The sequence below is a fragment of the Lactuca virosa genome, chromosome 2 (genome assembly GCF_052849685.1).
Source record: "Lactuca virosa cultivar CGN04683 chromosome 2, Lactuca_virosa_CGN04683_v6, whole genome shotgun sequence".
Taxonomy (NCBI): Eukaryota; Viridiplantae; Streptophyta; class Magnoliopsida; order Asterales; family Asteraceae; genus Lactuca; species Lactuca virosa.
In genome coordinates, this window is record NC_136427.1 from 281565943 (window position 1) to 281587667 (window position 21725).

Here is a 21725-nt window from a genome sequence, read left to right on the forward strand (position 1 = left end):
GTTACAGGTTGGTGATTTAGTACTCCTGAAGGTATCTCCTTGGAAGGGGGTGATCCGATTCAGGAAGAGGGGTAAGTTGGGACCTCGGTATATTGGTCCTTTCAGGGTGACTGCCAGGGTGGGCAGGGTAGCGTATCGTTTGGAGCTACCTACGGAGTTGAGCCAGATTCACGACACCTTCCACGTGTCTCAGTTGAGGAAGTGTATCGCTGATGAGTCGGCAGTGGTTCCGTTAGAGGACATTCAGGTGGATGCGAGCCTGAATTATGTTGAGAGACCGGTTGCGATTGTGGATCGAAGGATCAAGACTTTGAGAAACAAGGAGGTGCCATTGGTTCAAGTCCAGTGGCAACATCGGAAGGGTTCTGAAATGACCTGGGAGCCGGAGTTAGAGATGCGCGAGCAGTATCCAGAGTTATTTGTTGAGTGAGACTTCGAGGGCGAAGTCTAGTTCTAGTGGGGGAGAATTGTAACATCCCGAAATTCAGGTACAACTATTTAGCCCTTCTTTTATTCAAAGTGTCAAGTTAAGCCCTTAAGAGGAATTGGTAGCAAATGAGTACGCTGCGCGTACTCATGCGCTTATTGTGGACGCGGACTCGTCTAAGTACGCTGGGCGTACTCAGGGTTACGCTGGGCGTAATGTGTCCAGGTGCAAACCCTAATTTCTGACTTGTGCCCTATATATTGGATGCTAAGGCTTATTTCTCAGCCTCCATAGCAGTGAGTAAAACCCTAAGAGAGAACTTTTCATCGTTCTTAGTGAGTGTGTGTGATTTTGGAGCTAAAAGTGCCTTGGTGTGCTAGTGAAGAAGAAGGAGAAGAGTTTGTGGAGACTAGAGTTTGAAGTGCAAGTTTGGATCTGAGATCTACAGAGGAAGGAGCTGCATTTGGAGGTATAAAGTTCAAAACTTTCCTTTTCATTTGGTTTGTTGCTTCATGGACCATTTTAGGGTTAAAAGTCCCAAAGGTGGAGACTTTATGAGTGTAATGTGCTCCATGGACCTAGATCTGTCCCATTTCAGTGGTATTTATGTTGTAGATCCATAAAGTTCCCATCTTGGTCGTGGATATGAGATCATGCTTGAGTATTGGGCTTTCTAGTGTTAGGAAATGGTATATTTTGGGTGTTAGTGACTTGTTCAGCCATGCAAAGGCTTAAAGTCATCGACTTTATGGATTAAGAGGCTTAAAAATGGTTAGATCTAAAAGTTGGACGTGAGTCTTAACTGTTTAAGACCTCAAGAGCTAAGGGACTGAAACTGGGATTTACGTCGGGCGTAATCCCAGTACGCGCGGCGTACGGGGAGGCGTTCCCCGATTCTGAGACTGCCGGGTACGCCCAGCGTACACATCTGGTACGCGCAGCGTAACCCGGAGGGTTGACTTTTGGTTGACTTTTAGGGTTTGGTCTATAGTGGGGCCTTTGAGTTATGAGAGGGGTAAAATGGTCTTTTACCCTTCTGAGAGTACTAAGAGGAGGAATAGTCTAGCCTTGAGAGATGTATTGATTGAGGGTATTTATTTTACATGATTAGGCGGAGGCTAGACCTGATTTTACAGAGTTCGAGCTTTACCGAGTTACCCGAGGTGAGTCTTCTCACTATACTTTACTTAGAGTGGTAATTAGAGCTATGAGACAGAGTATGCTGTATGCTTTTGCATGATGTGATTTCTATGTGTTATATGCTATGTATGTTACAGAGTTTTCAGAGTTAGGACCGGAAGGTCCACAGAGTTAGGGCCAGAGGGCCCACAGAGTTATGGGACTGGAGGGTCCCACAGAGACACCTTGACCAGAGGGTCATCAGAGTTATAGCCTCGAGTGGCTAATATGTGTTGTGTGTGGTATTTTGGGGAACTCACTAAGCATTTATGCTTACAGTGTTGTGTTATGTGTCTCAGGTACCAGCGAGGATCGCGGGAAGGCGCCGGCTTGATCAGTACACACACGGGAAGATTTTTATTATGATCTTGGGATATGATGTTATGATTGACTATGTGATACAATGGTGTTTTTATAACGATTATGAATGGAAATGTGTTTTATAAAATGTGAAAAATTGTTTTGAAAATTTGGGTGTTACATTTATAAGTCCAAAACAGTCAAAAGTAATGATTCTAGACCAATTCCAGCACCAAAACTCGAAGATATGCTATTTGGGGGTCCAACTCGTCGAGTGCATGAACAAAATCGGCGAGTTGGATGCATTTTTCCTTGGACTCGTCGAGTCCCCTGTCCAGACAGCACAAAACTTCGTTTTTTAAGCAGTTTGCATCAAGTATAAGTGAAAACAAGCCTAGGCTCTGATACCACTGTTAGGTTTAATGGGCATTCTAACACTCCTATTGTAACGCCTGTGTTTCTGGGCTTGTCATTAATGTTGATATAATACTCTAGGTTAACCTTTGTAACCCGTTTTGAAATAATAGAAGTGTATTATTTGAGTATTATGTGTTTTGTGCTTAATTGTGTGTCTTAATTGAATTAAGTATGAAAATAAGCGTCAAAATGAAATGTTAGATAAAGCCGATATCTATGGATAATGTTGTAGTAGTTGAAACGAGGTTTCCGAATATATAAAGAATGCCGAAATCCGAGTTATAACGAAGAAGTTATGACCTGTCGAAGTTTCGCGACAGAACCGGCACGACGCTGAATGACGTAAAATATGAATTTAAGATAGAGCGACATCTAGACTTATTAATCTAAACGAAAGTCGTAGAATACGTTAAACCAAGAGCGTGCATAAAAAGAATGCCCAAATCTTACTTTGTATGAGGAAGTTATGATTTATCTAAGTTTCAGCTTAGAAGTATGCAGCCCGAAACTCGAGATTGAGATCGAGTGATATTTAGCCAAAACTTTATAAATGAGAATTGAAGATCTCATCGATAGTAGTCCAACGATAAAAAGACAGACGAAAACGGACGTCAGACGAAGAAGTTATGGATTTCTAACGGAGTTTTCCTGTCCCGGCCTACTAAAAACAATATATTAATAATATATTAAAGTTGAAGTCAAAAATAGCCAACGGAGTCTAAACGAGAGTTGTAGAGCATAATCTCACCTACGCGTCGATATAAATAACGTCGAAAACGGAGTTCGTATGCGAAAGTTATGAATTTCTGAAGTTCGGGGCACGAAACCCCAAAACTGTCAGAGACCACGACGTGGCATGGCTTCTGACGCCTTCTGGAGCCTGACAGAGCAAGTGGACGATGACGCATGCAGTGACGACCAAGCCCACGATGTGGAAGAAGTGCCCACGACGTGGAAAATGAGAAAACAACCCTATGAATAGATTTGAAGGGGCAGCCGTTTGTGGTTGCCAAATCTCTTCTCTCTCACCCATATTACCTCGATTTACGTGCAAAGAATTACCCCCGAAGCCCCGGTATCATCCCGAGACCCGAATCAAGTCCCGAAGCCCGAAGATCCCGAGAAGAAAAGAGTTTTCGAGCCGAAGCTCTGCCCGCGAGAAGCCCGGTGTGCGAAGTGATCCCGGTTTCACTGAAGAATACTACTTTTAAAGCCATAGTGTTGTCCGATCATCTTCTGATCAAGTGAGCGTGTAGTTACTTTCTTCTAACACATAATTTGAAGTATTTGATACGAAATACGTGTTATGTGTATATGTTTATATGTGTGAATGTATATTCACTTTCTTCTATCTCATAGATATGATTTATTCTCTATGAAATACGTGTGATGTGTATGTGTCTCATCTGTTGTTTGAAATATGTATTGAATGAGAATGCTATACAGGTTTTAAACTATGTATAAAAATATATATTTTTATCTACTAATATGTTGGGTAGAACATGGGTAGATAGTTGATGTGTGATAAACAGATGAGAGGCCTCGATGTTGTTGTTGTTGATCTAGTTATTCAGAGGAGTATGGATAACGACCACAGACTCTTTCTAGACAGTCCAGTGGAACGCTAGCAGGCTCATAACATGTAGGTGTTGTGAACGATGTGTTCACCGGTGTACTCTATCCCCTCATGGTTGCCTTTAGGACATCTATCGTTGAGGAAACCCCTTGCAGTAATGTCCGTCCCGATGAAAATCGTAGATTAGGTCCCTTGAGATAGATGTTGTTTTAAGGACGTAAAGTGAGGATAACGGGAATGGGTAATCGGGTTATTGTTGGTTGGTGAAATTAAATATAATTATTTATTGTGGGTTGAAAACCCTATATGCTCACCAGGCTCCCAAGCCTGACCCACTCAGTTTTGTTGTATTACAGGTAGTGGCGCGAGAGCATAAGTTGGATGACTTATCAAGATCTTTTGATATTAGACCAGTTGTTATATGTAACTGTTGTATGGTCTATCTTTTGTTGTTTATGCTTTTGGTCTGTTTATCGGAACATGACATCCCGAATATTGTTATATAATGAAAATGCATCTCTTGATGAAATGCTTTGATAAACTTTATTGTATCATATTTTGTTTTGGGAACAAATTCCGCAACTCTTTTAAATCAATGGATTTACTCTGAAACTATTTTAAAAGCATAAATTAAAACGGTCTTTTCTGGCCGTGATTTTGGGGATGTCACAGTTGGTATCAGAGCATTAGTTTAAGCGAACTAGGAATTTGTAGGATTGCTAGACTTAAACTTAGAATGCTAAGTGAGGGTTATGAGGTGTGTCTCTGTTATATTATAGACACGAGCACTAGTTTATTTTAGGAAAGTTGCCTAAAATGCTTTTATGTGCTAAATGTTATATGTTGTCATATATGATATTATTTGTTCGGATCTATGGTCTGTTGCCGACCGGATCTGGAAACCTTATATGTTTAGGATTCTAAGCGTAGGACTACGGTATTAGAACTAGCATGTAAACGTTTCGGAGTGATATGGAAGATCGTAATATCTATCGCGAACGAAGATCTAAATTTTACCTTATTCGGTGTATAAATCAAGAATGGCAAGAACAAGAAGCGGAGTTGGAAATGCAAACGAGAACAGGAATCGACCGCCTGTGATTGAGCAAGCACCTGTTGTAGCTGCTACACCAGAACCAATCACCATGGCTGGAGTGCAAGCCATGATTCGGGCTATGTTAGCCGAACAAAGGGAAGAAATGCGACAGATGTTGCATGGAAATAGGGACGAACCTATCATACCCATTGAGCCGATTCCCGAGCAATCGGAGGAAGGGAACAATAGTCGCATTGTGAGTCAAGTTGGGACTCAAGAAGAACGAAGGAATGACCCGGAAAGGGGAAACAACAAGGATGGGCGCATGTACAAGAATTTCTTAGGCGCCAAGCCGCCAAGTCTTTCTGGAAGCCCAAAGCCTGTTGAGATTATGGACTGGATCTCCGAAATGGAGATGGTGTTTGAAAGTTGCGACTGTAGCAACAAACAGAAGACTGTCTTTGCAGTTAGACAACTGAAGACCGGAGTCTTGAGCTGGTGGAAGTTGTTGGCAGATACTATGCCACAAGGAAAAGCCCTGAAAATGTCATGGGAGGAGTTCTTGGAACAATTAAGGGTGCAGTATTGTTCAGAGATAGATCTGATTGATCTGAACAATGAGTTCCAAAACTTAAAGAAGGGGAGAATGAGCATAGACGACTATGCTACTGCATTCACTGAGAAAATGAAGTTATTTCCGTACCTAGTGCCAACGGAACTCTCCAAGATTGAGAGGTTTGCTAATGGACTGCCTGTCGACTTTGGCCCGACAGTCAAGATGGCAACCACTCTGAAAACAGTTTTTCGAGCAGCTAAGAATGTGGAGGCCCAGCAGAAGGAAAAGGGTCTGGAAAGGATAGAGGTTGGTGAAAAGAGGAAGTTCGATGGACCTTCGGGGTCCAACAAGAAAAACAAGTTCTCGAAGTCTAGTTCGAGAGGAGGAGGAGGCGAAGCGAAATGGTGCGACAAATGTAAGAAGAAGCATCACGAAAAATGTGACGTGGTGGCCACATGCTTCAAATGTGGAAAGCCAGGGCATTTTGCCAACGAATGCACTCTCACCAAGAAAGTTTGCTATGGTTGTGGTGAGGAGGGACACATGTCTAGGGACTGCCCGAAAAAGAAGGAGGCAGCAAGACCCAACATTCCGCCAAAGCCGAAGGCGAGAGCATTCCAGATGACACTGGAAGCTGCTAAAGATGAAGCTGATGTCGCTTCAGGTACCTTTCTCGTAAACGAATTGACTGCCCAAATTTTATTTGATTCTGGAGCCAACTACTCCTTTATTTCGCATGAATTTGGTAGAAAACTGGCTTTGCCTGTCGATAGACTAGATAATGCTTTATTAGTCGAAGTTGCTAGTGGCAAGTTTGTACCTGCTAGCCATCGTATGAAAAACATATTAATCGACCTGAATGGGAATAAGTTCCACGAGGAATTATTGCCTATCGAACTTAACGGTTTCGACATCGTGCTTGGAATGGATTGGCTTAGCGCCAACGATGCCGAGATTTTATGCAAGAAGAAGATAGTAAAAGTAAACCCGCCAGGGAAAGAGTCATTTATGGTGTATGGGGACACACGCAGAGTAAATTCTGGAATCATTTTGCTAATGAAAACCAGAAAGTGTTTGGCCAAAGGATGTACATCGTATCTAGCATTCGTGATCAATGCTAAGAAGGAGAAAAAGGAGATGCGGAGCATTCCTGTCGTATGTGATTATCCGGAAGTATTTCCCGAAGATCTTCCCGGATTACCGCCTGATAGACAAGTGGAGTTTAGAATAGACTTGTTACCAGGGACGACACCAATAGCAAAGGCACCTTACCGATTAGCACCGACAGAGATGAAGGAGTTGATGATGCAACTTCAGGAGTTATTGGACAACGGTTTCACTAGACCTAGTTCATCACCCTGGGGAGCTCCAGTGTTATTCATAAAGAAGAAAGATGGAAGTATGAGAATGTGCATCGATTACAGAGAGCTGAACAAGGCAACAATAAAGAATAGATATCCGTTGCCGAGGATTGATGACCTGTGCGATCAACTACAAGGTTCAAGTTATTTTTCAAAGATCGACCTAAGGTCAGGATATCATCAGCTGAAAGTAAGAGAGCAGGATATAGAGAAGACTGCATTCAGAACACGATATGGACACTACGAGTTTTTGGTTATGTCGTTTGGACTAACCAATGCTCCCGCAACATTCATGGATTTAATAAACAGGGTTTGTAATCCGTTCCTTGATAAATCAGTGATAGTGTTCATAGATGACATTCTGATTTATTCGAAAAGCCAAGAGGAGCATGGCAGACACTTGCGAGAAATGTTAGAAGTCTTGAAGAAGGAGAAGCTGTATGCTAAGTTCTCCAAATGTGATTTTTGGATTCGAGAAGTCCAATTCTTGGGTCACGTGGTCAACCAAGAAGGGATAATGGTTGATCCAGCAAAGATTGAAGCTGTGATGAAGTGGGAACAACCGAAAAGTCCCACGGAGATCCGAAGCTTTTTAGGATTAGCTGGATATTACCGAAGGTTTATCCAAGGCTTTTCTTCGATTGCTACTCCATTAACAGCTTTGACCCACAAAGGAGCTGCTTATGCTTGGAGTGATAAGCATAGAGAAGCATTCGAGTTGTTAAAGAAGAAGCTATGTGAGGCACCGATTCTTTCTCTACCCGATGGAGTTGAAGACTTCGCTGTTTATAGCGATGTGTCTGGGGTTGGATTGGGTTGTGTTTTGACCCAAAAGGAAAAGGTGATCGCGTATGCATCTCGACAGCTGAAAGAGCATGAAAGGAACTACCCCACTCATGATTTGGAGTTGGCAGCGGTAGTTTTTGCTCTAAAGATATGGAGGCATTACCTCTATGGCACGAAGTGCAAACTTTTCACTGATCATAAGAGTCTCCAATATCTCTTTAATCAGAAAGAATTGAATATGAGGCAACGACGTTGGCTAGAACTACTCAAGGACTACGACTGTGAGATACTTTACCACCCTGGTAAAGCAAATGTTGTCGCTGATGCTCTCAGTCGGAAAGTCAATCTTGAAAGAAAAAGGCCAAGAGCGTTGAGAATAGAAGTTGTCTCGACCATTGTGGAAAGTATAAAGAAGGCTCAAGAAGAAGCTTCAGAGAAGAATGACCGAAAGGAGGAACGTTTGGGCAAAACGTTGGTGTTTGGTACAAACGGTCATGGACTGAAGGTGTTCCAAGATCGGATTTGGGTACCTAAGACAGGAGGAGCCAGAGATCTTCTGATGGAAGAAACTCACAAAACCATGTACTCGATTCATCCCGGTAGCACTAAAATGTATAGGGACCTGAAACCCTATTACTGGTGGCCGACGATGAAGCTTGATATTGCAAAGTACGTGGCGGAGTGTGTGACCTGTGCGAGAGTCAAGGCACAACATCAGAAACCATACGGGAGTTTAGAACCTTTACCTGTGCCAATGGGTAAATGGGAGGACATTGCTATGGATTTTGTCACTAAACTACCCAGGACAAAGAATGGTCACGACATGATTTGGGTGGTCGTTGATCGATTCACTAAGAGTGCGCATTTCATAGCAGCCAAGGAGAAATGGTCTATGGATAAGCTTGCGAATTCTTACGTGAAGGAAATTGTAAGGCTTCACGGTGTTCCGTTAACGATTGTGTCAGATCGTGACAGCCGTTTCACCTCACCATTTTGGAAAAGTCTACAAGAGGAATTGGGTACCAAGTTGTGTTTAAGTACAGCTTACCATCCACAGACTGATGGTCAGAGCGAAAGAACGATACAAACACTTGAAGATATGCTGAGAGCATGTACCCTGGAATTCCAAGGTAATTGGGATGAACATTTACCTTTGGTAGAATTTTCCTACAATAATAGTTTCCACTCGAGCATTAAGATGGCACCTTATCAAGCTTTGTACGGACAGAAGTGTCGTACGCCGTCTTGTTGAGGCTGGGGAAAAGCAGTTTATGGGACCGGAGATAGTCCATCAAACTGCTGAAAAGTTGAAAATAATTAGGGAAAGAATGTTAGCAGCTCAGGATCGTCAAAAGAGCTATGCTAACAACAAGCGAAGACCGATGACTTTTAAAGTTGGAGATTCGGTTTTGCTTAAAGTCTCGTCGTGGAAGGGACTTATAAGATTTGGAAAAAGGGGAAAGTTAAGTCCAAGGTTTATTGGACCGTTTAAAGTTCTTCAGAGGATTGGGAACCAAGCTTACAAGCTTGAATTACCCGAAGAACTGAATGGAATTCATAACACTTTCCATGTGTGTTATTTGAGGAAGTTCACGGGAGAAGTTCCCGACATTATTCCACTTTCGGAGTTGAGAATCGATGAGAACAAAAGGTTGATTGAAGAACCAGAGGCAATCGTTGACCGAAAGACTAAGAAGTTGCGACGCAAGATGGTCGAATTAGTACTTGTCCGTTGGAAACACACGAATGGGCCGAATCTCACATGGGAGACGGAGAGTGACATGATGAGTCGCTATCCGCATTTGTTTGTTGATGTGTGATTCCGGGGACGTAATCATTCTAAGGTGGAGAGAATTGTAACGCCTGTGTTTCTGGGCTTGTCATTAATGTTGATATAATACTCTAGGTTAACCTTTGTAACCCGTTTTGAAATAATAGAAGTGTATTATTTGAGTATTATGTGTTTTGTGCTTAATTGTGTGTCTTAATTGAATTAAGTATGAAAATAAGCGTCAAAATGAAATGTTAGATAAAGCCGATATCTATGGATAATGTTGTAGTAGTTGAAACGAGGTTTCCGAATATATAAAGAATGCCGAAATCCGAGTTATAACGAAGAAGTTATGACATGTCGAAGTTTCGCGACAGATACGGCAGGACGCTGAATGACGTAAAATATGAATTTAAGATAGAGCGACATCTAGACTTAGTAATCTAAACGAAAGTCGCAGAATACGTTAAACCGAGAGCGTGCATAAAAAGAATGCCCAAATCTGACTTCGTATGAGGAAGTTATGATTTTTCTAAGTTTCAGCTTAACAGTATGCAACCCGAAACTCGAGATTGAGATCGAGTGATATTTAGCCAAAACTTTCTAAATGAGAATTGAAGATCTCATCGATAGTAGTCCAACGATAAAAAGACAGACGAAAACGGACGTCAGACGAAGAAGTTATGGATTTCTAACGGAGCTTTTCTGTCCCGGCCTACTAAAAATAATATATTAAAATTAAAGTCAAAATTAGCCAACGGATATCTATGGATAATGTTGTAGTAGTTGAAACGAGGTTTCCGAATATATAAAGAATGCCAAAATCCGAGTTATAACGAAGAAGTTATGACATGTCGAAGTTTCGCGACAGAACCGGCACGACGCTGAATGACGTAAAATATGAATTTAAGATAGAGCGACATCTAGACTTAGTAATCTAAATGAAAGTCGTAGAATACGTTAAACCGAGAGCGTGCATAAAAAGAATGCCCAAATCTGACTTCGTATGAGGAAGTTATGATTTTTCTAAGTTTCAGCTTAACAGTATGCAGCCCGAAACTCGAGATTGAGATCGAGTGATATTTAGCCAAAACTTTATAAATGAGAATTGAAGATCTCATCGATAGTAGTCCAACGATAAAAAGACAGACGAAAACGGACGTCAGACGAAGAAGTTATGGATTTCTAACGGAGTTTTCCTGTCCCGGCCTACTAAAAATAATATATTAATAATATATTAAAGTTGAAGTCAAAAATAGCCAACGGAGTCTAAACTAGAAATGTAGAGCATAATCTCACCTACGCGTCGATATAAATAACGTCGAAAACGGAGTTCGTATGCGAAAGTTATGAATTTCTGAAGTTCGGGGCGCGAAACCCCAAAATTGTCAGAGACCACGACGTGGCAATAGTGGCCACGACGTGGCATGGCTTCTGACGCCTTCTGGAGCCTGACAGAGCAAGTGGACGATGACACATGCAGTGACGACCAAGCCCACGACGTGGAAGAAGTGCCCACGACGTGGAAAATGAGAAAACAGCCCTATAAATAGATTTGAAGGGGTAGCCGTTTGTGGTTGCCAAATCTCTTCTCTCTCACCCATATTACCTCGATTTACGTGCAAAGAAGTACCCCCGAAGCCCCGGTATCATCTCGAGACCCGAAGCAAGTCCCGAAGCCCGAAGATCCCGAGAAGAAAAGAGTTTCCGAGCCGAAGCTCTGCCCGCTAGAAGCCCGGTGTGCGAAGTGATTCCGGTTTCACTGAAGAATACTACTTTTAAAGCCGTAGTGTTGTCCGATCATCTTCTGATCAAGTGAGTGTGTAGTTACTTTCTTCTAACACATAATTTGAAGTATTTTATACGAAATACGTGTTATGTGTATATGTTTATATGTGTGAATGTATATTCACTTTCTTCTATGTCATAGATATGATTTATTCTCTATGAAATACGTGTTATGTGTATGTGTCTCATCTGTTGTTTGAAATATGTATTGAATGAGAATGCTATACAGGTTTTAAACTATGTATAAAAATATATATTTTTATCTACTAATATGTTGGGTAGAACATGGGTAGATAGTTGATGTGTGATAAACAGATGAGAGGCCTCGATGTTGTTGTTGTTGATCTAGTTATTCAGCGGAGTATGGATAACGACCACGGACTCTTTCTAGACAGTCCAGTGGAACGCTAGCAGGCTCATAACATGTAGGTGTTGTGAACGATGTGTTCACCGATGTACTCTATCCCCCTCATGGTTGCCTTTAGGACATCTATTGTTGAGGAAACCCCTTGCAGTAATGTCCGTCCCGATGAAATCCTAGATTAGGTCCCTTGAGATAGATGTTGTTTTAAGGACGTAAAGTGAGGATAACGGGAATGGGTAATCGGGTTATTGTTGGTTGGTGAAATTAAATATAATTATTTATTTTGGGTTGAAAACCCTATATGCTCACAAGGCTCTCAAGCGTGACCCACTCAGTTTTGTTGTATTACAGGTAGTGGCGCGAGAGCATAAGTTGGATGACTTATCAAGATCTTTTGATATTAGACCAGTTGTTATATGTAACTGTTGTATGGTCTATCTTTTGTTGTTTATGCTTTTGGTCTATTTATCGGAACATGACATCCCGAATATTGTTATATAATGAAAATGCATCTCTTGATGAAATGCTTTGATAAACTTTATTTTATCATATTTTGTTTTGGGAACAAATTCCGCAACTCTTTTAAATCAATGGATTTACTCTGAAACTATTTTAAAAGCATAAATTAAAACGGTCTTTTCTGGCCGTGATTTTGGGGATGTCACACCTATGGTGTACATGCAACCCTAAATACCTTGGATCTATGTTTTCTCTATTATACATGCAAATATCAATTTTCCAAGGTATTGTTCTAACTAGCATAATATAAAGTACACATAATATAAATCTAGTAGAATTACATACCTCTTGTTTGGTGCTTGATTCCATGGAGCTCAAGAGCCTAGTTTCCCAAATGTGACACCTCAAATGGTTCACACAACATCATGAACACTTGGAATAACTTGAGAGAAAGTAGAACACTTCTAAAAATCAGTTTGCCCTCCACACATAGACTTAGTGGCCGATTTTGACAAGAATCATATGTTTATATAGTGTGACACTATTAGGGTAAACCCTAATAGTCATGGCTTTCCATTTCCTTGGATCCATTGGTTCAAATACACCATGGAGCATCCTATGGGTTTTAGCCCAACTTGATAATCCATGGAGCATTAGCCCACTATATAAGTATGGATGATTTACATAATCAACCCATATATTTAATTAGTCTTCTTTTGATCACTTAATTAATTCTAGATTAATTCTTGATCAATACTAATTAAATAATATTATTAATATATTAGAACTTATAATATATTAATAAACCTTAAGTGTTATTTCTCTCATTTTAGTCTATCCAAATGCATGATGCCATGCAACCCAAATGGACCATGTCGGGTCGGGTCAAGTATATACCAATTATAGTTATGGACTTAGACACTAATCCAACACTTTCTTCTTCTTCAAGTTTCAACAAAAGCTAAGAACAAGGCCTCCAATCAATCAAACAAGCTCATGTCGTGACATTCTTCATGTCACGTCGTTGCGCCCATTAGAGGCATGTGATCTTTAATTGTCATGTCGCGTCATGACACCCTTCATGTCACGTCGTGGCATATGATTTGCCATAAAAACCATGCCTTTGACTCCTTTATATGAAAGCATACGATACATCAGGATGATTACATGTCATAGTGTATATGATCGATCATATAGCTGAAGCATATGATATTCTACTTATCCTACCATGTTCATCACTAGAACTAGGACAATAAGTCTTACTTAATTTTACGCTATGATGCATAGGAACAATTCCTTTCTTGGAATTTCCATATTGAATCTTTTCAATATCTTATCCAGATATGTACTTTGATTAAGTCTTATTAAACGTTTCGATCTATCCCTATGGATTGTTATTCCAAGTATATATGCCGCTTCCCCAAAGTCCTTTATTTCGAAACATTTCCCGAGCCAATCTTTTACTCTTTGCAACTCAAGGACATTGTTTCTGATGAGTAGTATGTAAAACAACACATTTTCATTGGGTCTGTGAAACAAATATCCAAAAGCCTTTTGTGGGTAACCGAAAAAACAACATCTCTCAGATTTGATTCAAGTTTATCTTGGGTTTCGCGCCGAACGAAAACCTCACAACCCTAGACCTTAATGTCATTAAGTGAAGGAACTTTTCGTGTCCACATTTCATGAGGTGTCTTTGAAACCTTCTTTGTTGGTACAAGTTTTAAGATATGGGATGTTGTTTTAAATGCATAACCCCAAAACATTAGCGGTAATGAAGCCTGACTCATCATGGATCGTGTTGGGGATTATTAGCGTCAAGTACACAATACATAGGTAGCAGAACTATCAAAATATATACTTAAGTGAACATGCACCCTATAATCTGTTTTTTACTAGTTATATCATCCTGCTTTGGAAAACAAAAAAAGTTAAGAATTACCAACCTCTAGATCGCCTGCTTGTAATCTCGTATGTGTCGACTAGTTGCAAAGATGAAGGATACAAAAGAGCACTCTTCTAATGGAATCAGAACCACAACACCAAAAACAAAAAGGATTTTAACCAATTTAGGGTTCATACAAAAATCACCAAACCCTAGGAGAGAGGGTGTGATTTTCGTCCAAGGAGAGGGAGGGAAAGAGTATGGATGACTTTAGGAGAGGAATAATGTAATGCCCGTAGATTTGGGCTAGACATTTAAGATATAATAGATAATCTTAGCTAAAGATGTAGTAGTCGTAATGACTATCTCGAGGATATAAGGAGAACTTAAATCCGACTTCGTATGAAGAAGTTATGCTTCTTCGAAGTTTTGCGATTAAACCGACATGACTATGCACGTCATAAAAAGTGAATTGGAGATAGGTTGTTTATTAGCCTAATCAATCTAAACAAAAGTCGTAGTAATCATAAAAGCGAACTCGTGCATATAGAGAACGTCCATATTTGATTTCATATAAGGAAGTTATAATTTTTCGAAATTTCAGTATAGCAGTACGTGACACAGAAACCGAATTTTAGATCGGTCGACTATTAGGCAAAACAATCTAAATGAGAATCGAAGATCTTGTGAATAGGAATCTGTCAATATAAAGACAGTTGAGAATGGATATCGTATGAAAAAGTTATGAATTTTATACGGACTTTAACAGTCTAAGTCTGTTAAAAATACAACTTTAAAAAGAAAGTAAGAATTAGCCAACAGATTCTAAATAAAAGTTGTAGTACTCGTCGATAGCTATGCGTGAATATAAAGAACGTCGAAAACGGAGCTCGTGTGAGAAAGAAACGATTTTCTGAAGTATTTCGAAAAGCATCACGTGTAGGTAAGCGCGACGCGTGCTTCTAGAAGGTGTCGACATAGGACCGGTCAGAGCATGCCATGTGTCGCAAAGCTGGATGAACGATGTAGCCGGGGGTGCGGCGCGCGCCTATACATGTGCGACATTCCTAGTTAGATTTCAGCTATAACTACAACAGCCCCTCCTCATTCATCCTCGCACTTTCACCAAACTCTCTCTCTCTCCCTCTCTCTCGCTCTCTCTCTCTCTCTCTCTCTCTCTTCAAATCTCTGAGATTTTTTGGTCGAATTTCTCGTAGTATCTTAGGATTTTAAGCTAGGCTCTGGAGGGTTGGAGAATACAACAAATAGAAGCTATCGGGTCGGAGTTCTGTCTGCAAACTTTTCGGATTTTTTTCAGAAATATATGTAAGTTAAGTTACACTTATATTGCTTTTAGTGTAACTTATATTTATATTCATAATCGTTATTATGAATCTATGATTTATCAACGATTCCATGTCATAATACTAATTGATCTACTTACGGGGGTGATGACAAGGCTAGATTTAGTGAGGTGGTTAAAGTGGGATTTCCAAACAACATACTATGTATACCAAACGACCATACCTTCGATATCATATTACTTGGTTGCTCCTTATCAGCTATAGATCAATGGACATTGGGATTGTTGAGGAATCTAGATTATCATTAGTCACAAGAAATATAAGACTAAGACTTAGTAATAATTATACCTAGGTCACATCAAAGGAAAAGCTAAAGTGTTAGGCGAAGCGCTGCCTAAATTTTGAGTCATCCACTTTCAACAAGTGAGTGCATGGCTACTTTCAACTTACACATAGATACAAGTATTCTAAATGTTTAAATGTTATGTGTGATGTTTAGTTGTGTTTAATGTATTTGTGCAACATGATATGGTTATTACTTGATAAAAGTGTATATCTATCATACTTAAAAATGTGATTGGGTTGTGAAGGGTTGTGTGAAATAATAAATGGGATGTTGTGATAGAAAAGTATTAGTTAGTGAAAGGTTATGTGAAATAATAATGAAACGTTGTCAACATAGTACCAACGTACTGTTGTGCCTAGACATTTAGAGAAATATTGATTAGTAAAGGGTTGTGCGAAATAATAAGTTGTGACCAAAGTATTATCGTATTGTTGTGCGCAAAGTATTATCGTACTATTGTGCCCAGTCATACAGAGGAGTATAGATGACGACCACTGACTATTCTAGAAAGTCATGTGGAACACTAGAAAGCTCATTGCTTGTAGTTGTTAATGAACTACACGTTCAATCGTTGTGCTCCATCCCCCACAGAGTCGCCTCATTAACATTTATTGCTAACGGAATCCCCACAGCAGAATTGTCTATTCGCTGTGTAAAAAGATGTTATTCAATATCTTTATTTATTTTTTGGCGGATGTAGTGTTGGCTGGTGGTTTGGCGGTGATTATGGAGTTGATGGTGATCACATGATGGTAAGTTGAGGGTGAAGGAGATTGTAAGGGTGGTTTGTTTTTTATGATTGAAGGTTGTTGTGGTGGTGATTTCTGGTGGAAGATAAAGGTCTCGAAGGTGTTTGATGGTGGCTGGAATGGAGGGACAAAGGTAGTTTGTGGTGGTAGAAGGTGAAAACTGATGACGACGAAGGGTTAAAGTTCTTCAAGATGATGGAGATCGATTGTTTTAGATGGGAGAGGTATAAGGTTAGATAGGAGAGAATGAGGTGGTGGGTCCTACTGATTTTTAATTTTAATATGTACTTATTTATATATTAAAAATGATTAAATGAAGATAAATGATAAATAAAATGATATAAAAGGTCATTTGTGAGTGACCAATCATAATAGAAATTGAAAACACTGGGACCTTCCATGAAACCAAAAAAATAAGGATTAAATTGGATACTTACAAAAACCATAGAGGCCATTTATGAAGATTTGTCTAATTTAAATGAGGGACTAATTTTGTATGTTTTGAACTATATGCAACCAGGAGACCAAGGATATCTCGTTTTAGTGACTTCATCGATACATCTATAAAATTTTAGAGTCTAATTTAACACGATCTGAACTTTTATCCAGTGACGGATCCTAATAGGGTTAGGGAGGCCATGGCCTCCCCAGTTTTATAGCTTCTTATACTTGCATATATATAGATTATCAATGAAATAATCAGTAAATCGACTAATTAGCCCCCTGGTTTAAGCTTACTATACATATACCTAATATAATCAATAAGATTTAGGCCACGTTTCTTTTTTCCTTCATTAAATACTAAATTTATAAAGTGTGCTGAATTGATAATGATATTAGAACTGATATATATTGCTGATATAAATATTGTTTCTTTTATGAACTAAATGCATTGTCTAAATCTGAATAAACGACTAATTTACCCTCATGTTTAAAAATAATAGATATCATTTCTTTGATAATTGGTATAAAATATAAATATACAAAATGAGCATTTATTTAATAACCATAATAAATTAAAAATACACACCATCACATTAAATAACTTTTAAATTTTAAACAAATCAAAAATAAGATTAAAAATATAGATTGTTCTAGAAAAAAACAAAATAGAAGTACAAGTATTGCAACACAGGAAACATTATTTGTTAGGATGGTATTTCTGAAAAAATAGATATGGAACTACCACTTAATGTTAAGGATATCATTTTCCTAACTTAATGTATTAAGTCATTTTCTTAAGATTAAGTCAAAAAGAAACCCACCCTTAGTCATTAACTAACTGAGAAATGACATAACTAATTAACAAAAACTCTAGGAGATCGCTAAAAAAATCAAAACAAACCATGTTTCGTTAGGAAACTATCTCTTAAACCATTTAACTCTATAAAAAACCAAAATCTAATCAAATTTACGAAATTCTTTGATTTGAGTTTTTTTTTTAAGTAAAACCCAAAATAAACTCCAGCCACCGGAAAAAAGTCAAAAATTTTACTAGAAAAATAACGCTATGTTAGGTGCATAACTTGCACCTTTTCATATGTCTATTTCATATTTATTCATAGCATCACATTGCATTCTAGTATAACTCTGAATGCATTTTGCATTTTCGGGATATTTTCGAGGATCAATCTACTTTTCATCATTTTTTGTGGATGTTTCAGAGGCATTTGAGGATTTTGGCATGCTTAGGATGTTCGAGAGAAGCTCTATGCACAATTTCAGAAGAATCGAAGCAAGATTGAAGAAATGAAAAAAATGGAAGTAGAGGCTTATTTAGGGCATTCCACGACCTATACCATTCCACGACTGTGGAATGAGGATTTCAGCATTTCAGTATTTTGCCATTTCGAGGGCGTGGAATCGTTGCCGACAGTTTTTTTTTATGATTTTCCAACTTCCGTTTTAAAGGAGTTTCTTGGCCATTTTGGACACAACTTCAGCCAAGACTTCCCAAGAGGCGATTTTCATCAAATTTATCATCAAATAGCACTTTGTAAACATTTATATTTCGAATTTATAAGTTTGTTTGAAGATTAAACTTGTTGAATTTGTGTTTTGATTTAGCCATGTGTGGCTAACTTTTCCTTTCATGTCCGGTTCTAAATCCTTAAATACTTGTTGTTAGACTATGATGTGAACTTAATTTCATGTTTCTATCTAGCAATCTTTGATTTGTTCTTCATTATATGTTTGATTTGTACTCTGTTCACCTGACCAATGAATCTAGTGTTCATATCACTTTTGTTAGTCAAATTGTGAAATTCGTATATGTTTTATGATTTGATGTTGGTAACAAGCAGTTAATTGGTTTCAATGGAATCAAAATTAGTGTAATTAAATATTGGATGTTCATATTCCCGAGCTTATGAGGAAAATTGTACATTGTTGGTATTAATTGTTTGAACTTAAGGTCTTTTAGTGATTTAATCTAAGAGTTTGTTTGGATTTTATCAACTAATTGAAGTTTTACTTAAAGATCTTGATTTGAGTAAAATATTTTTGTCAATTTAGAGATATTGGAGCAAATTAATATCTTAACTACCACCCTAGATTTAACATAAATTGAAATCACATTGTATGTTACAATATAGTACTCAAAAATCAAAATGGGAATTAGAATCAGAAATATCTTTTAAATTTCTAAATTTTAGTCTTTAATTTATCATTTTATGAAGTTTACTTAGATGCAAACAAAATCCCCCTTTTTAACAATTGGTAATAGTGTATCATGTGAAAGTATGGTCAAACTTTAAGTCACATATCTTTGTAGACCGACTCTGCTTACTCTATACTATCTTTAGTATACATACTAGCAGTGGCTTGTGTTTAATAGTTATTATTTTATCCCTTTATTTGTTGGTTTGACACACCAAACACACTACATTCCAACTGCACCTCCTCCACCTGTTGTCGTTGTCGGATTGTCACCTTTTTCGAGCGTTCTGAGTACTCTAGAGAGGATGTCGGACTTTGCTCCGTACTGTTCCTCTCTCCACTCCATTTCTACACTGTTCACTAAAAAAAGCATAAAGATTGTGAAGTGTGAAAAGTGAAAGCCGAAGATATCTAAGATACAGACTAAAATCTGACATCATTTGCTTTATCATATAAAACACAATTATTTTTTATTTTGTTATTCTTTTAAGTGTAAATCAATTTGAAAAAAGGACATTGTATATACATAACATATGTTATTATTTTGTTATTATTATTTTTTAGTAACTTGTATTTTTATCAAAAATTGGTTGTTTGTTAAAATATATTTAATCTTTATGTTCGGATTTTGATAAGTCATATTTGAGCTAATTTTTTCTTATATAAGTCTGTTTTGATGTTTTGGTTTCGGCCCCCTAGTGCTCGTGCTAAGGTTTTGTCCGTGCTTTTATCACTAAATGATAACAAACTAATACTTCCATGACTCATTTTATCATTAAATCTTAAATTAAATACGCGACTTGGTTTTAGATTAAAACGAAACCTCAAACTATGTAAATGAAGTCGAAAAATAATTGCAATATAGATGGTATTACGTAGGCCTGTTGTACGGGTATATCCGTTGGGTTTTGGACTTTTCGGGTCGGGTTTTCGGGTAAATATCAAATGAAACTATACCCGATACCCAAACCGAATTGAATATCAGGTATTTGGGTTTCGGGTTAGGTCGGGTAAATTTTAAGATACCCAAATTTTTTTTAAAAAAAGCATAGATTTCATTACAAAAAAATATATACAGGGCTATTTTAAATTGGCAAATAAAATGTACAATGATTTTTTAAGTAAAACAAATGAAATGTATATATATTTTATTACAAGCCAACATCACCTTTAAATTGTTAGATATGGACAAATGCTATTTTGATATATATTAAACAAATGAAATGGTAGTGTCACAAGAGAATGAAGTCATTTTCAAATGCACATAAAAATCCTTATATCACCAAAAAAAAGAAAAGTTGTGATCTAAAAGAAAGATGGGAGACAAAGCAATATTTAACAAGAAATTGGAAGTCGTTTTTTATGCTCAAAAAGAGATTTCATTCCATTATTCCACTATATAAGAAACTGTATTCCCTTTTTCCAACAACAAATTGTATTATTTGTTTAAAAGACACTCAAAATAAATTATAAATTTTATAATATAATCATCTAATAGCAATATTTAACGAGGGGTCGTTATTTTTTCAAAGCGGGATCTTGACTTTTACCTAGAAGGAGAAACACATGCATGGTACTAAAGTCTAAAATATAGATTATAATATTATTTCAAAAAAATATCTTGGGTATACCGAAATTTTATATCGAAATCTTATACCTGACCTAATGTATTATTGGATTATCCGAATACCCGTATTTTGAAACAGGTTAATTCCCGAATTCAAAACGGATCGGTCGAATAATTCGGATATCGGTTATTTTCGACAGGGCTAGTATTACGTCGACGTCGACACCATCCAAGGACAATTGGTTAACAAATAATAATTACCTATTATGGATCAAAAATGCGAAAACAATTTTCGACCTATTAAAACCCGTTCACTGAATGTAAGTGCAGGGACTAAATTTGTGGTCAACTAGCCTATTTACCATCACCAGAACTTTGTTTATAAGCTTGTGATCGTGTATCTGTTTTCTCCCAACGGCGCTCCAGTTTAGCGACTCAAGTCAATCTTTCAGTTTCCGTTTTGTTCAACTGATAAAGCTTCCAAGGTATGTGACCTCTTCTTGGTTTCTCAGAATCCGGAATAAATTTTAGGGTTTTATATGCCAATCTAAGGATAGAGATGTGCTTATCACGAACGATTTAAGACATTCTTGTTAGCAAGGTTTAGATCGTGTTTGGTTCGTTTTTACTCCGATATCTTCTAAACGCACTTGATTTGAAGTTGATTTTGTTAATATCTGCATAATTAGTTGCTGGATCTCGACAATCAATGTGTGAAAGAGTGATTGTTGCTGATCCGCACATTTGGTTTCCAGATCTCAAAATTCGGAAAATAATGTAGAAGATAATCCATAAACAGCTCGCATAGCATAGTGGATCTTTCTTTTTTGTTTGCTTCTGAATCTCTTTCAACCTCCCTGATTAGGAATTTGGATTTTGAAGCATGGACATGGTCTATAAGATGTTGACTTATTTTATGACTTTGTTCTTGCAGATGATCACAGATAGCGACCTGGGATTCATTGCCAACTTCCTGGGCATATTCATATTCGCCCTTGTAATTGCTTACCATTATGTGTTGGCAGACCCCAAGTACGAAGGAAACTAAACCACTATTAAGACATGAAATGTAGTTGTGGAGGTGTTTGTTATAAGAGTCAAGAGATTATGAATGTATATGACATTAAGAAGGTTCAATATCAATTATGACAATGAAATTTTGATAATTCTGTTTTCATTTGTTTGGAATTATGTTT

The 21725-nt window shown here is 38.0% G+C and overlaps 1 protein-coding gene across 1 annotated transcript; it reads left to right on the forward strand.

Moving 5' to 3' along the window:
* The first annotated feature begins 21463 nt into the window (after positions 1-21463).
* LOC145161228 (Oligosaccaryltransferase) lies at positions 21464-21706 on the forward strand. The gene has a single exon (XM_079080725.1). The coding sequence runs from the start codon at positions 21464-21466 to the stop codon at positions 21575-21577; it is 114 nt and encodes a 37-aa protein (XP_078936851.1). The 3' UTR covers positions 21578-21706.
* The last annotated feature ends 19 nt before the right edge of the window (positions 21707-21725 follow it).

Excerpts from the sequence above, each read along its gene's own strand:
- LOC145161228 (XM_079080725.1), top strand. The coding sequence starts at position 21,464 with ATGATCACAGATAGCGACCTGGGATTCATTGCCAACTTCCTGGGCATA.